The following is a 17,632-nucleotide window of genomic DNA, read 5'->3' on the forward strand; positions in this document are numbered from 1 at the left end:
ACATCAGTTCAACAAAGTACATACACAAAAGTCATTTTGGAAAAAAATAAACAGTATATAATGCTATATTCTTATACCCCAAATGAGGGGGAAAAATTGTCATTCAGTTCAAGGACTATCCCTTGCAGAAAGCATATTCTGCACAACAATGCTGGGAGCCATTGCTGTTTAAAATCAATGTCAAGTATTTGAGTTTCAGCTAAAATTGAAAACATGGATTCATTTAGGGGACAATGTACATGGGGGAGAGCATAATGTAGTGTAATGAAAGATGGTGATTTTATCAGAGTAACAGTCTTCCAAGATGTAAAAGGTCCACCTTAGAGCAAGGTCATAAATATCATTTAGCTGATTATAGGAGGAGGTTAAAATTGGAAGGCGCAAGACCTGATGTCTTTTCTACTCTCTTTGACTTTTTGATTGATGACCTGTCAGTCAATGTAATGAGACCGCAGAAAAGAATTATAAAAACCCTGTTTTTCACAAGACGCCAAGATGTAATCAGAAAAGGCCAAAAACATGTTGTTAAAAGCCATTAAGATCACTTTAAATATTTAATCTGGTTGAAATGGTAATAACATCTGCCTTGACTTATCACTCACAGGGAATGCAAGCTCTGTAATTAGAGCCACACCTGTAATTGCTCCTGCGATTAGCCAGATTGCGAGCGGATCACAGGAATTCGCCCGACTTGCTTCAGTTCAGTTCAATGTGACACCGTATTGGAAAAAATGCGGGGGAGAATATGATGAAATCATCTTTCATCCTGTACCTTTTTTTTTTTTATTTTTTTTTTTTACTGAAGCGATGTAGATTTCCCGCCAATACTTGAGTGGTTTGGCGGAAATGGAATCTGAAGATGGAGTGGAGTGGAGGGTGGATGTCACCGAGAACGCGGTTTCCGCATGGAACAGAAATTGATATGTATGTGCGTAATTTAATGTAGTGTATGTTTACGACTTGGTTGCCTGGCACTAGGTCATTGATTCAAGATAAAATAGCATTGATGTCATTGACGCTGTGTTTTGCATTCCAGCTTTTGCAAAACATATCCTTTGGCAACTTAATTTACGATTGAAACACTGTACTGTTTTGAAACCGTTACACCACCCCTCCCCACGCCCCCCACCCCTATTTTTTTATAAAAAAAATTTTCGATCCCCAATTTTGAATTTTAAATCTTGTATTAGTGGCAGTGCTGTGCCTCCCTCTGCCACCATGTTCTGCTTTTTTTTTTTTCTGTTTTTTTTTTTTTTTTTTTTGTCCTGTTCATGGAGTTGGAACACCTGGAAGGAAGCTGGCAGCCTGCTCTCGCCCCAGTGGCTGCCTGAGCCCTAATGAAAGGAAAACAACGGGCAACGGTGACAAAATCACCAAGTGATTCATTGCTGTTTAATTGCGGATTGTGCATTCATCAGGATGTGTTTTTATAAGTGATTACGGTGGAACCGGAGCCCAAGCTGGGATCGATGCTCCGTCCAGACGCTCCGTCAGCTATTTTTATTTATTTTCTCTCTCTCTCTCTCTCTCTCACGCACGCACACACACACATGCCCTCTCTCTCATGCACACACACACACTCTCTCTCTCATACACACACACACTCTCTCTTTCTCTCACACACGTATGCTCTCTCTCTCTCACACACACACACACGCTCTCTCTCTCTCTCTCTCTCTCTCTCATGCACACTCTCTCTCTCTCTCTCTCTCTCAGAGAGCGAAGGGAGGGAGGGCGGAGGCTTTCGATATTCATTTGCGAGGAGCGAGCCATATGCTCGGGGGCGCTGAACCCCGGGTCAACGCCCTTCGCTTGTCATTGGCAAAAGGAATGAGGAGGCGTGAGGGCCACGCCCATTCCGAGCGAGCAGAGCAGGGGCGCGGCGCGGTTAATTGGGTGCTTACTTTAATTAGGCTGACATGTATGCGGACGGAATTGCGCGTGCCTACCAGCGGCCGTGGCTGCATTCCCTCTGATTGGCTTTAACGGGAACATAACGAGGGACGATGCGCGACTCTGACATGATCTGCTCTTCCTCATCAGCCGCCCAGCTTCCCCGTCACGAGACGCTGTTTCTCGACGGTGTCGCGAGGGCATATTATATCTCTCAGACCGGATCCCTTGATATCGTCCGTTTTTTTTTTTCTGATCAAAGTGCGCCTCCTTAACTTGATGCTGAATTTAGATGAGTTTCGTTCGGGCTTTAATTCAGAATCCCTTTGTCTTCTCGATCTGCGGTAAAGTGTACCTGCTTGCTATAGTCCGAATGAAAAGTGCCGGTCCTCATTATCTGAGTCATTATTGTGGTTTATGCCACAGCCGGCACGTTTACATGCTCATATACAGTAATGATCACGCTAGCCACTTCAACCGATTAATGTACCATGCAACGTACTGGTGTGCATCCAGAAATGTGGCAAAGGCCAGTCGACTAATGAACCGTGTGCACGTTCATTAATACCGTTGTCGTTAATACTTTGGAGTACGAACACTAGAGATTTCAAGTGGGCGCACGTTTTCTCGCTTACAGTCGGCGCGTACGCTTCAAAGCCGGAGCGTTTATAAAAGATAAATGCCCGTCTGCGCTCGCTCGACGCTCGAGAGCGTAGCAGCGCTCCATAAACCACCGCTTTCACAGGAGCCCGAGTCCTGAGTGACAGCGGCACATAAAGCTAACCCGCAGGTATCAATCAATGCGAGAGTGCTGGTGATGTCACAATTCAGAGATGCTGCCTTTCTGCGTTTCAAAGCACAGATACACAATCTGTCTGCCACTTTTTTATTTTTCAAAAGAGATTTTTGCATGATCCCAGCCCCCCCTCCAAATATAGGCTCAAATTATATAGATTTTTTTTTACTGTTTTTTAGATTTCATTTTTAATAGATTTTCTTTCTTTTTTTTAATCTTTCTCTTAAAGACTGAAGTGCAATTTGATAAGCGTGTCACATACTGTAACCTGTCATTTTTGCCATTTGAAAAAAAAATGTGGATTGGAATGACTGAAATTAAATAAGCTGGAATCTAAAATAAAAGGGTACCACTGAGCCAGCCGACAGGCTATAAAATAACTCAGCTCGGTGGCGTGAACAGTGGGGGACTCGGGAGAGACACTTAAAGAGGTCACAGTCCACAGAATTTAAAATGAGTGCATGCGTAAGTCAGTGTGGTTGGAAATCTCAGTCAATTCGGTCGGTTGCTGTCAGAGCAGCTGTCCCCTCTCCTTCGCCACGACTCTCTTGTTCTTCATCCCTCTCTCAGTCCGCATTTGTTCAACACTCTGTCACTTCAATGGGTTTTTTTTTTCATCACTTGCTTATCAAGAATCATGAGCTTTGTTCCCACTCTTCTTGTAGGCATACAGAAACAATAAACTGGCGTACATCTCGAGACAGATGCCCAACTGGGTCCTGTCAAAGTGACAGAATAGTAGATTGAGTTCATATTTACTGGGGCTTGCTGAGTTGCCCCGAACAAGCCGCAGTAAATAAAATATATACTCTCGCCGTGTCGAAAATATATGCAGGGCATTCGCTCACGTCTCTCAGACAGATTAATGTGTCTGGGAACACTGGAAAAACTAACAACGGCAGTGAAAACAAAAACAAACCCAGAAAAGGTGCATTAGAGCTCATTAGTAGGTAAAGCATGCTTCTTCTTTTTTTTTTATTTTAGTGGACTTTATGTAAGCAATTTTTCTGTTGACCGCTGGATGCTCATATGGCCATTACTAACTGTGCTTGCAATTGTTATTACATGTATTTAATTTTGCCATGCTTCTTCTGGTGTCCGTTTGCTTCTGTTGCCTACTAGGTGACTACAGATATAAATTAGCTTATAGCTATCCCACCAAGATTCAGCTTGTGAAGTCAAACACTTTGTGTGCACAAATGTCTGAGGCCTACTACAGTAACCTTTGAAATGGTACTCTATACCAAAAGCACAGTGTGGAGAGTCCGGGCGTGGTTTGCTTCTCTCTACCGGTTCTCTGAAAGAGATACGTTTCGGAAAAGCTTCATTATCAAATCAAGCCGATTGTCATGCACGCTGTAATTACCACTGAAAGGGAAACCACATCTTTTGATGCAAATTGCTTTCAAATACATACCTTAAAACTCCCAAATTCATCCCTTTGTTGTACTGAGATGTTACCCTTAGTTGGCCCAGCTGGAGTTTTGCTGCTAAGCAGGAAAACAGTGCTACTCGTTTATCATTTAGCATTGTTGGCTAATGTGAATTTTTTTCAACGTCTGGTAGGCTGACTATTAAATGTTATGTGTTGCTTGAGTGGTGATTTATGTAAAGCAGTAAAACTTCTCTACAGTGTTTAAAATATGTCTCTGAAACAGTATAATCTTTTCTTCATCTGTATATCTGGTTCTGTAAGTCTCGATTATTCTTGTGGTACTAGTACTGTAGCAGTAGCAGCAGCAGTAGTAGTACTAGCAGCTGTAGTAGTAGTAGCAGTAGCTGTTGTGGTAGTAGTAGTAGTAGTAGTAGTAGCAACAGTTGTAGTAGTAGGCTAGTAGTAGTAGTGGTAGTAGCAGTTGCAGCAGCAGTAGTAGGCTAGTCATAGTAGTAGTAGCAGCAGCAGTAGTAGGCTAGTAGTTTTAGTGGTAGTAGCAGCAGTAGTAGTAGTAGTAGGCTAGTCATAGTAGTAGTAGTAGTAGCAGCAGCAGTAGTAGGCTAGTAGTAGTATTGGTAATAGCAGTAGCAGCAGTAGTAGTTGTTGCTGCAGTAGTAGTAGTAACAGTAGTGGTAGCAGGCTAGTAGCAGTACTGTAGTAATAGTAGTAGCAGCAGTAGTACTAGTAATAGTAGTAATAGGGTAGTAGTAGAAGTAGTAGTGGTAGTAGGCTAGTAGTGGTAGTTGTAGCAGCAGCAGTAGTAGTAGTAGCAGTAGCAGTAGTAGTAGTAGCAGCAATAGTATTATTAGCAGCAGCAGTAGTAGTAGTAATAGCAGCTGAAGTAGTAGTAGCAGCAGTAGTAGTAGTGGCAGTAGTAGAAGTAGCAGCGGTAGTAGTAGCAGTAGTAACAGTAGTAGGACCAGGAGGAAGAAGAGGAGTAGCAGCAACAGCAGTAGCATAATATATGCCATTTTGTCTGTAGTTATGAGGTTTTCACCACTGCTGCCAGACGGTAAAGCTTGTTCATTGAACTCCGGACCTCTACCCCCATGAACCGGAGTGTTTCTCTGAAGTCTTTGGCTAATCCTGTGTGTCCACCCAGCACAGTGCCAGCAGAGGTGTGATACTATCTCACCTTCCCACCCAGGATGCAATCGATACCCCAGAGGGAGACTCTGTAGGGGACTGTGCTTCTGTAGCAGTGCTAAGCCAACAGCCCACAGCACCTTTTGTTTATCATATGTATATATATATATATATATATATATATATATATATATATATAGTATTTATATTTCATTACATTTGAGTGTACCATTCAGATGACATGCTTCCTGCTCACAGCATGGTTGTAGTTGATGGTGGTTTTGAAATCTGGGAGCTGTAGTTTATGTGTCACAATCTCTGGGTGCGGCCATGATTTCAAACCCATCTGGCGCTGGCAGCTACCAACGGTAGCTTTATCATTAAATCTCGAAGGCCTGTCGGTCTTTTCGAAACGGTTGTCGGTTTGTTGTAGGCGTGCGTTCTTTGCTTTGGCTTGTTTTTTGAGTGGTGCCGTGCCACGATTTCGGTAACCTGGAGAAGAGCTGATATAAAGTGGGTTCGGAGACGAAGATGAGCCATCCCTTGGATTTAAAGATCAAGGAATCGGTGCATAATCTCTGCGGGATGAATCCAAGCAAGCCCACACGCTGTGTGCATCTACGGGACTGAGCTGTACAGAAGCAGTGCTGCCTGCACCACGCCACGCCGTCGGATGCTTATTTCTCCTCGGCTCGCGATACTTCGTAGCTCGTGAAATTCGGCGCTGAACGCGATCCCACCGAGAGATTTCTGACCTGCCAGAAGTTTAATCACAACTTGTATGCACTCACAAGAGCAATTATTGTTACTCGTAAGCACCTGACGTGCTACAAGATCTGTGCCATTAAGCTGATGTACAATCTCGCCATGCACTTGCTGAGTTTCGACTACAGTAATAGCAGATAAATAGCAAGCCTTGAACAGCTATTATCAGTGCATCACCGGAGCTAAAATTATACAGTGTGAACTATTCTTCACAGACCTGGAAGATACAGATATACAAACTCATTACATTATATTCCTTTTTTCTTTTTTGCACCTCTCTGGGAATTCATACTTCCCACAGTAACTGCAGCGAAGCGCTGTGCTCTCTCACAGTCCAGTTGGCACAAAGCTCGGACTAGATTTTGGTCAACCGCCATTCTGCTTTCGAAATGCTGAAACGTGAGAACGGTGGACCCCAGTCCGGCCGCCTTATCACTCTGGTCAGATGTTCTGCTTGCCCTCAGCGCAGCGCAAACGGGCCTTAACGCACTCTGTCGCCGCCCGTGTGGAAGAGCGTCGGTTTGGGGAGGCCACCCTTTGGCTTGTGAACCGGAACGGCCTGTTTGAATTCCGACGAAACAAAAACTTCGAAAAAAGGAAAAACAGAAAAGCGCGCGACCTTTGCCAGAACGCAATTAGAAGTTTGCAGAGACGACACGCACAGCTGGGAAATACGGTAATAAAACTCGCCGGAGCGCAGCGATTACGGTGCGTTTGGGGGGCGCCGTTTCCGCCAAAAAGGCGGCGGCGGCGGTGGCTCGAAATGGCGGCCCGCTGCGTCCCCGGATGGCGAGCCGGTTTTGCCGCCCCGCTTCACTGGTGGACGGCTTACCCCGCGGAAAATACGACTGCCGCTAACTGGGCCTTGCGACCAATTAGGGCCGCGGAAGGAGGAGGAGAGCGGCGAAGTCCCGCCATCGTTCCCAGCGTGGCTCCGACGTGGCCTCCATTTCGGCTCTTTCAATTAATTGGGTATTCCTGTGACACGCGGGTCCTGTCTGAGCTCGCTGGTACAGTGTGTTCTCATCTGCGGTCTGCTCTGCCGTGGGAAACCTGGAGCAGCCGAGTTAAGCTTCTCGTGGATGTGTCAGTTAGAAGGCTTCAGGAAAGCAGACCAGGTGTTTGAAGGTCGTTCAACAGGAAGCTGTACTGTTGGGGGTGGGGGGGGGGGGGGGGGTGTGCATCTGATGCTTATCTTAAGAGCTACAAATTTTGTCTAAAAAACAACAGAGCACGATATAATCGAATCTCACAGCTCCAGGATGAACAGAGGTGAATGGTTAATGCAGGGAAAGCACCTGTTTGTTTGATCTTTTCTCTTTCTGTCTCTCGCCCCCCCACCCCCCACCCCACCCCCCCTTCCCTTCCCTTTGCAGGCAGCCAGGGTCAGTTTCCCATCGCTCAGAATGTGACAGTGGCTGAAGGAACAACGGCTAACATGACCTGCCGCGTGGACCACAATGACAACACCTCCCTCCAGTGGTCGAACCCGGCACAGCAGACCCTTTTCTTCGGGGACAAGAAAGGTGAGCCCTGGGCCAGGAGGCCTAGCTTCCTGCAGGCCCTCCTGCGCCTCGCTAGGCCCCAGAAACCGCGTTACGTGGCTGGAACCGCAGCCTTGGTCTTCGCTCATGCACTGCTTTTGTGTCCGTGTTAATGGCAGAAACAGGCCGGAGTTAGAAGAAGAATGACAGCACTTCAGTGCTTTCAGTTTAAAACCACAGTTAAAAAAAAAAGAAGAAAAAAAACAGTGCTGATGTTGCATTAATTTCAGTGCTGGGTGTATGTAATGGTTTGGTGTCTAATGGCAAAAAGACATGCTGCTATTCTCAACACATAACACGAATCCTGATGCAGACACCTAAAGTGCCCGGCCTTTTCCTATTTTCTAGTTTTACTTTGATACTAAAGTAACATTCACCTGATCTGAGATTCAAGGTGAAAGTCCCTGTAGTTTCTTTTCATTTAGTCCTGCGAGATGCATCAAGTATGAATGTTTTTTTTTTTTTTTTTGTTGCTGCCCTTGCTCTTGCTGCAATGATGAGGTGCAGAATCAAATCCTGAGTGTTGTTCCCGTGGCGACTGTGGTGCAGAATTCTGCTGGGTGGCACATCACCGGTCTCTGCAGCAGCCCACTCTTTGGTCAGCAGCCCACCCCGCCACCTCCCCCCCCCTCCCTTCCCGCAAAAAAAACTCATCACACCTGTGCCTCCCTGCACCTGATTCTCAAATGCTGCAGAGCGACACAGTGACTGTACAGCTCAGCAGTTGAATCTCACGGGGGGGGGGGATGTGGCGGCCCGCTGCTCGTGGGGTGCGCATGCTAGCCGTCGCCCTCCCGTTGGGCATTTCCAAATTAGCAGACAAAAAAAAAACGAAAAGGGAGAAGTGAAAAGTCTCAGCTGGGATTCAATAAACACGCGGCCTTAACTTTAAATGGCAAATAAATGCAGTTCTACATCTTTCCCCCCCGAGACTTCTTTTCTCTCCCATTCATTGTGTTGATTGCTGATTGCCGCTGCTTTTAGGGGGGAAAACAAAGTGAATCTTGCGTATAATTGCGGGCTGGATTGAAGGACAGACGTTGCGCAGTGTGTGGCGACGCCCCCTGGAGAAACTAGATTTGACTGGGTCCCTAGTTTTAAGGCCCTGATCTTGTGTCTCGTTAGCCGTGTAAGGGGGTTGTGCATTCCGTACAGTCCTTGGATGACGCAAGTAAAACCTGATTATCACGAGTAAAACCTGGAATTGAGGTGAGCTGGTATTCATGTCTGACCAGCTCTGTCAAAAATACAGCACAAAGGCAAGTTCATTTTACATATTTTATTCACATGCAAAGTTTGAGAATGTCAGGTCTTGGTATTGAAATCAGCATTTAGGAAACAAAGAAAAAACAAAAAAATCTGTGCCACTTCTGAGAAAGTCCTTAGGCTCAGAAATCCACAACCTCCGAAGTTCAACCAGGTCTTTTCGCCTCTCGTTCATCGAAACGTTCCGTAGCAAGCGCGCATGCAGTATCCGTTGGTACGCTGCGGCTGTGGCTGCGCAGAGCCAGACGTTTGCCGCGGGTATGTGAGTTATTCCAGCGTTGCGCTTGCGCTCGACGACGAGATCTGTGGATCCCTTCCGTGTGACGTAGCAGGAGACTGACGCGGTGCTGGTTGATGGGAGCTGGCTAACTGCTCCGCCCCTTTTTGATTAGAATGAGGGCCATCGTTAAGCAGGCCAGGGGCACAGGGGTGGAGGGATTTAGGAAGATTCCAAGGGCCCCGAATGACAGGGCCCCTGTAATAATATTAGAACATATGACTTCCTGGGGTGGTGTGGCCCAGTGCAAGATATTTTCAAGGGTCCCCTGGTGGTGCCCATGGCCAGGTGGCAAGGTGTAGCCCCACTGGCATTCTGGGAAAAAAAAAATTTCCTGCCCAAAACCTGAGACTATTTGTATATGGGTTTGGGTATCGGGCTACTTGTTAGATCAGTTCTCAGTCCAGATTTATTTATTGTCTTCCCTTTTTACCTGTGGCCTAGATATACAGTGTTCCACTGGCATGGATTAAAACTTTCCTTTCGAAAACCAGCAATCGTACAGTGTGTCCAAGAGTAAATAGTTCACCGGTTAGAAGCAGCGGGAACTGTTTCAGAAATAGCTTCCTGTGGATTTCCTTTTCAATTGGTTCTCAGTCAAATCCAGACTTTTGAACACAGCAATGGGCAAAGATTTGGACTGCATTAATGCGGACAACTGGGTACGAAAAGCTCCTGTCTAATGGACAGAAATAAAAATGTAATATTGGAAGAACACACTTGTGGCAGAGTGCTGAGAGTGGTTCTGTTCAAGATCACGTTGAGTGGTTCTCTTCGAGATCATGATGTCTCGTAGTCTCGTAATCAGGCGAATCTAACAGTGACAGTAACACCTCCCTTGAAGCGATATTTGTAACACATAACAGCGCTGCTAGAGGCGCGTAACCACTGCCAAGTGCTGGTTGTCAACATGACAGACAAAGCTATACAAAGCATTATGGGAAATCTGTCATACTCTATAGCAGTAGACTAAGCAATGTGGCGTTGACATTTCGGTTGAGATGAATGATGTCATTAATTCAGTGTGCCTCCATAGGCTCCTCCCCCTGCGGTTCTTGTGTCCGAGAACTTTGCTGTTTTTTTTGTATTTTTTTAAAAAGCCCCGGTACTTCTTTTTGGAAAGGTCCTGGCTGGTCCTTTCTAAAGGTCCTTGCTGTTCCTTTCTAAAGGTCCTTGCTGTTGTTCTATGTTCTTGGCTGTGACCATTTTGCCGCATATAAACATTTTAAACCCAGTGTTTTTTTTTTTTTGTTTTTTTTTGGGGGGGGGGGGTTTGTTTTGTTTTGTTTTTTTCCTCCTCCTTCAACTCTTATGCCTCCCTGGGGAACAGACTCTCTGAGGTGAAACAGTTAGGTGCATTTCAGTCCGCAGTATTGTGAATGTTGGAAAGAATTAAATACAAAGGTCTGCTCTGTGACAGGCCTGGACTTTCAACTGGGGCAGAGCCAAAGCCCGTTCTGCTGAATTCCAAACCCGACGCACGCACCGTAGCCCGTAGTTGTAAAGCGCTTAAAAACAAAGTTCTTGCGTCGCTTTAATTAAAAACCGCCACGGTTTGACAAAAAAAAAGGGGCGGGAGAGCCGCCGCTGATGGCGACTGAGGACACGCCAGAGAACACGTGTTTAAAAACAGGGCGAAAAGTCTTAATTTCCTCTTTTAATTTTATGCCTCTTTTGTGTGTGGGAGCGCGGCGAAGTAATGTGTCATTGGTAGATTATAACGCTTTCTCCCTCTAATTACAGCAATCACGCCTTCATCTCAGGGTCGCTGCGGGAGAGTTGATTGGTTGTGGGCCTAATCCTCAGTGTTGCTTTACACCAGCGCACTTACGAGTGTCAGCGCGGCAAATCCAAGAGCATCAGCTTCTGCCCCCGCTGCTCGTTTCCCCCTCCCCGTATATAATTGCGCAGGGAGGAAAGGGGGGGGGGGGGACTGTCCATCCAGCTGATTGGCAGCTCCTCCAGGATTTTGCATTTCGCGTGAGCGCGCAGAAAAAATCTGCGTGCGTCCGCACACGACGGCGCACAATGGCTGCATTGTGCAGTCAGCCGCCACAGAAGCGCTGCCTTTCTCTCTGATGCTCTTTGTGTTGCCAATCAAATGCCCAGCCTACCTGGGTGCAACAAAAAAGTTCCACTCAACAGGTTATACAGTCAATAACAGTCGTAAAACGAGAACAGAAATAAACGTATGAAGGGCCAGTGACTTCTGTGACCTCTGCACGTGGCAAAGGTTTTGGTTTTGTTTGTCATTTCAGAAGTCGGGGGCGGGGAGGGTGAGGCGAGGGGTTGAGGAGAAAGGGCAATGTTGGAAATGATGATTTGGGGGTGACGGTGGCAGACTGTCTGCCAGAGGGTTGGGGACAGACAGAATTTGTTCCGAAAAATAACACTTTGTTTGTAACATTGATTTATCAGCGTTAAACCGAGCGATGTTGCGGCAGTTGGAAAGAAAAATGAAGGGGAGGAGAGTGTGGGGAGGTATTGGCACGGGGCAGCTCACGTAGCGTAGCGCTGTACTGATGGTGTGAATATTATACAGCATAAAGCCTTCAACAAAAAGCTGCTCGATGCAGCCGCTGCGCAACTGGAAATGGAGAGTTCACGCGGAGCAGAGACTGGGATTCTGGGAATTGAAACCGAACGCTGGCGCTCAGGATGCAGATCACGGACACACGCCGCTGTGTCCAGGCCAAGGCCCCGCTAAAAATACACGCCTGGCAGGAGAGAGCTGGCGAAGGTGAGAAAGGGAAGGCGAGGCCTGTTATTCAGACGCTGCCCGCGAGTGTGGGAAAGTGCGTTTTGTAATGCTTAGCACATTCCTGGGTGATGCCGGGGAGCAAACGCAGCCAGTCCTTCCCTGCAGAGGTTATTGGGCTAAGTGTCTCTCTCTTTCTCTCCCTCTCTCTCTCGCTGCCTTTTCTCTTTCTCTCCCTTCTTTTTTCTCCCTCTCTCTCTCTCTCTTTCCCCTTTCTCTCCGTCTCTTTCTCCATTTCCCCCCATCTATCCCTCTCTCTCTCTCTTTCCTCTCACACCCCTGCTTTTTTTCCTTTCTCTCCTCTCTCTCTCTCTCTCTCTCTCTAACAGTCAGATGAAAAGGTTTATTGGCATGACTAATACAAATGCACAGTGTTAATGAAGAAGGGGATTATGGGAGCAGCGCAGACTTGGCGCGTTGGAGCTCGACATAGGGGGAGTTTGGGAGTTGGGGGGGGAGTTGGGGGGTGGGGGGAGTACGTTTCTGGAAAGCTGCCCTGCTTCATTGCTTAATCGGCTGGCAGAGAGCAGTTGTGTCTCGGTGCACATCTCCTCAAATCTCCACCTTTAAGATTCGTCTCTCTCCTGTTACGGCCGAACGATGTCACTTCGCGCGGCTCGTACGTACAACCTTCACGCTCTGCTTGCGAAGCTCATCGATCCGTCAGCCATTTCAGCAGTTTTTTATTCCCTATTTTTTATGGTGTTTCTTTGTTCCCTGACTGAAGGAAAGCTATTTTTAGTGGATCCCCACCATCAGGTGGGACACATTTGTCCCAGAACAGAACAGAGCAAAAAAAAAAAAAGAAAAAAAGATGCAAGTGGACCCTGGACAATAGGGCCCAACCCAGAAGCCTTTTGCGGGAAAAAAGAGGCCGTCTCCCCTGGAAAGGTTGCATTAGCACTACAAGTTGGGGGAACAGTGGGAGGTGGCATTCAGGGATGGCAGGGCCCTCGAACACAGTGACCCCGAAATCAGACGCCCTCGACCGAGCGTTCCGCAGGAGGGGACGCGCTGGCCCTCGCTTCAGAGGCGCACTTGACCTCGACCCCGCTGGAGACCAGAATTGTTTGAATCCATCGCCCGTCCCCTGTCCGTGCACCCCGGGGAGTCTCCATTGATATTAACTTTGTTCCAGAGTGGCAGTTGGGTTATATGGCTCCGTCGTTGCCATGCAACTAATTCAGCAGCTTGTGCCTGCACTTAAAATACGCACAAGGAAATCGTAAGAGAATGTGTGCGATTGCATCTGCGAGGGATGGATCTACTGAATGTGTGCGGATGTAACAAGCTATAAGTCCATGGTGACAAACACCATAGTAGACAGATGCATGATTAGAAATGATTTATTCATTGACCCTATCAAAAATAAAAGAAACTGTACTAACTCTCACTTAGTGGTTGTTTAACAAAACAGGGAAATGTGTTTGATTTAGAATGCAGGGTGAAACTATAGAGCGAGATAATTCCCCTTCTGGTATTGTTCCAAACGTTCCGGAGAGGAAACTCATTTTAATAATTAATGATCCTGCTGAGGGTTTTGAATCTACCTGTTGATACAAATCTAATTCAAACCCTACACATAAAAATAGTGTTAACAGAGTTTGCGTCCACAGTGTATAAAAGATACTCCCTAGTGTAAATATACTCTATCAAAGTAGATTTTTAAGTAGGCAGTTAGGGGTGTTCTGAACAGGGAGACAATTTTTTTCAATGACATAATTTTTCCTATAGGAATTAGCAAACCTTAAATTTAGCGATGGCTCTATCTAGAAGTAGCTGGCTAAGCAGAGGTCTGTAGCCAACCACTGAGCTGACAGCTGGCGCTTGGGGACCTGCTTGAAGCAAGCCTCCAAGTCCCCTTAAAATGAGCTTCGGCCAGTGGTTAAGATAATGAAGTGATCTGGCACCTTGCCTTCTGAGTCCCGCGTGAAATGTTGCATTTTCCCCTAAGAACTGTAGTTCCTGGAGGAAAATTACCTCTCCCCTTTCAACTGGCATTTTTTTCCTAAATGTTATAGAAGCTAAACGTAATGCCTTCAAGTACGACGACCTACTTTGAGGCCAAACTCAACTCACACCCCTGATTGTTTCTTTTCTTTCTCCCTCTCTACTCCGATGCACGTCAATGTATGCATAGAAACAATTCAGAATGAAATGAATGGTACTCGTCCAACTGCTGACCGTTTTATTGAATTTACTTTTCTAACAGCTGCACGTGCTAATAACTGAAGTTCTGACTCCTCAACAACTTCACCCTCCTTTCCCTGTTTTAAAAAAAATGAATCAAAAATTAGGACTGGGCTATCAAAAAGAGTGGTACACTGTGTTCATAGTCTCCTTTCATCTTTTTTTTTTTTTTTGTTTTCCCTGGAACTTCGCCCGTTGATTTTTCTGTGGCTTGCAGGCAGTTTTAATGTCAGCCACATGTGGACATGTCCCAGATTCTAATTCTGCTTCCCATCATCAGAGGAATTGGCAGGTATCATTACTGTATGTGTAAGGATGGAGCAAGCTGCCGTGTATCCATTTTAACGCTTGCCATTTCCTTCCGCTAATTTGTTCCTGAAATCGGTCTGTGCCTCCAGCATTATCTGGCCTGCTCTGCTTTTGGCCTTCTTCAGAAGAATTCTCTTTGTTGAAACATCTGTTTGGACTCCTTTTATTTATTTATTTTGCATTTGCAAGGACCTGTGATGTTTGATTCTTTTGTATTTTGCTTTTATTTTTGCTATCAAAGTGTCCCATTGCATTTGGCATTGGTGGTCTCTTCCTGGAATTGATTGGATGTTTAAATCTCCATTTGACAGAAGACATAGTGATCTTGCTTCGTTTTCCTTTCCCGTCCCCACCCGAGTTTTCACGGGAGTGCTCTGGTAAATCTTCTCCTTGAACACAATTCAATACCTAAGAATCGTCAGCTTGGCTGAATGGATCTCTGCTTTCCAACTCTGCCACAAGTGACTGCTGCTGTCCACTTAAATGGCCCTGTGAGCTCAACAGACCATCAAATTAAGTAATTTGGTCAAACTATGAATTGGATATAGAGGTAAATACTGTGTGTGTGTGTGTGTGTGTGTGTGTGTGTGTGTGCGCGCGCGCGTGCATACGTGTGTGTGCATGCGTGTGTGTGTCTGCCTTTTTTTTATCAGTGAGAAGAAACATTCATATTTTTGGAGGGAGCTGACTGTCACACAAAAATGTAGACACACGCATAAATCCTGTGTGTATTTTTTCTTAAGAAGCTGAAGCAACTACCAATGGTTGTGAATTACCTGCTGTATACATCAACATATCTATTGGAGTGGTTCCTCAGAAACATTTTAGCATTTAATTCCAAAGGTACATCACACTACAGGAATTACACTGCACAGTTATGCAAAGGCGAATGCATGCTCTGCTATTTTTGGCACAAAAAGCCAGGGCTTGATCAGGAAAAAAAAGCTGACAGTTACTGACTGCAATTTTCAACGCTGTTTCTGAGAGCGACTGTTGCAGTGTCACATTGGTTGGAATGCATTTACATTAGCATACCACAAGAATTACATTTGTGAGCTTGCTTTTCCTTGATCCCAAGAATAGTGTGTACAAACTGTTTTCCCCCTTATAATAATGTAACAACACATTTATAACATGTTTATAACTATAACTATACATTTTATTCATTTTCTCCCTCCTTATAATAATAATAATGTAAACACACATTTATTTATAATTTGTTAATCCTGCTTTGGCCTTATACCCTTCACTGAGCCGCAGCCTCTGAGCCAACTCAGCCCGTTTGATTATCGGTTAAACGGATAACTATGCAAAAGAGGAGCGCACACTGCCCCGATGAGTCCAGAGGTCTTGTGCCATCTGAAGACTATATAAAAAATATGAGCCGGGGTGCATTGACCGTGATTGATTTTCTCCGTGGCCCCCCCTGAGGGAAGCCAGCAGTCAATCAGCTCAGGCCAGTGATCTGTGCTAAGAGCCGGGTGAGGGAGCCGCGGTCTGGAAGGCCGGCCGCTGAGCAGGGCTAACTGCGCCTGAAAGCCGCTTTCTGTGTGAGTTTAGCGACCTAATCGCATCGAAATAACAACGGCGGAGTCCATCGTTCCATCCGTACACATGCATTATCTCACCCTGCTTATTCCTGGGCAGGGCTGGGAGGGGGTACATCTATTATCTTACCCGCTTATTCCTGATCAGGGCTGGGAGGGGGTACATCTATTATCTTACCCGCTTATTCCTGGGCAGGGCTGGGAGGGGGTACATCTATTATCTTACCCGCTTATTCCTGATCAGGGCTGGGAGGGGGTACATCTATTGTCTTACCCGCTTATTCCTGGGCAGGGCTGGGAGGGGGTACATCTATTATCTTACCGGCTTATTCCTGGGCAGGGCTGGGAGGGGGTACGTGTATTATCTTACCCGCTTATTCCTGGGCAGGGCTGGGAGGGGGTACATCTATTATCTTACCCGCTTATTCCTGGTCAGGGCTGGGAGGGGGTACATCTATTATCTTACCCGCTTATTCCTGGGCAGGGCTGGGAGGGGGTACATCTATTATCTTACCCGCTTATTCCTGATCAGGGCTGGGAGGGGGTACATCTATTATCTTACCCGCTTATTCCTGATCAGGGCTGGGAGGGGGTACATCTATTATCTTACCCGCTTATTCCTGGGCAGGGCTGGGAGGGGGTACATCTATTATCTTACCCGCTTATTCCTGGGCAGGGCTGGGAGGGGGTACATCTATTGTCTTACCCGCTTATTCCTGGGCAGGGCTGGAAGGGGGTACATCTATTATCTTACCCGCTTATTCCTGGGCAGGGCTGGGAGGGGGTACATCTATTATCTTACCGGCTTATTCCTGATCAGGGCTGGGAGGGGGTACGTGTATTATCTTACCCGCTTATTCCTGGGCAGGGCTGGAAGGGGGTACATCTATTATCTTACCCGCTTATTCCTGGGCAGGGCTGGAAGGGGGTACATCTATTATCTTACCCGCTTATTCCTGATCAGGGCTGGGAGGGGGTACATCTATTATCTTACCCTGCTTATTCCTGATCAGGGCTGGGAGGGGGTACATCTATTATCTTACCCGCTTATTCCTGGGCAGGGCTGGGAGGGGGTACATCTATTATCTTACCGGCTTATTCCTGGGCAGGGCTGGGAGGGGGTACATCTATTATCTTACCCGCTTATTCCTGGGCAGGGCTGGGAGGGGGTACATCTATTATCTTACCCGCTTATTCCTGGGCAGGGCTGGAAGGGGGTACATCTATTATCTTACCCGCTTATTCCTGGGCAGGGCTGGAAGGGGGTACATCTATTATCTTACCCGCTTATTCCTGGGCAGGGCTGGGAGGGGGTACATCTATTATCTTACCCGCTTATTCCTGGGCAGGGCTGGGAGGGGGTACATCTATTATCTTACCCGCTTATTCCTGGGCAGGGCTGGGAGGGGGTACATCTATTATCTTACCCGCTTATTCCTGGGCAGGGCTGGAAGGGGGTACATCTATTATCTTACCCGCTTATTCCTGGGCAGGGCTGGAAGGGGGTACATCTATTATCTTACCCGCTTATTCCTGATCAGGGCTGGGAGGCGGTACATCTATTGTCTTACCCGCTTATTCCTGATCAGGGCTGGGAGGGGGTACATCTATTATCTTACCCGCTTATTCCTGGGCAGGGCTGGGAGGGGGTACATCTATTATCTTACCCGCTTATTCCTGGGCAGGGCTGGGAGGCGGTATATGCGTTATCTTACCCGCTTATTCCTGGGCATGGCTGGGAGGGGGTACATCTATTGTCTTATCAG

The 17,632-nt window shown here is 46.6% G+C and overlaps 1 protein-coding gene across 6 annotated transcripts in view; it reads left to right on the plus strand.

Moving 5' to 3' along the window:
* LOC118210090 (cell adhesion molecule 2-like) overlaps positions 1–17,632 on the plus strand; it is a 331,663-nt gene that overhangs the window by 251,802 nt on the left and 62,229 nt on the right. For all 6 annotated transcript variants that reach the window (XR_004761803.1, XM_035385956.1, XM_035385957.1 and 3 more), the window contains one exon: positions 7,352–7,501. Coding sequence is in view for 5 of the 6 variants with exons in the window: in XM_035385956.1 (XP_035241847.1) it covers positions 7,352–7,501 (150 nt within the window). In the remaining variant the exon portion in view is untranslated. The remainder of the gene's footprint in view (positions 1–7,351; positions 7,502–17,632) is intronic.

Source organism: Anguilla anguilla, chromosome 12 (genome assembly GCF_013347855.1).
Source record: "Anguilla anguilla isolate fAngAng1 chromosome 12, fAngAng1.pri, whole genome shotgun sequence".
NCBI classification, from domain to species: domain Eukaryota; kingdom Metazoa; phylum Chordata; class Actinopteri; order Anguilliformes; family Anguillidae; genus Anguilla; species Anguilla anguilla.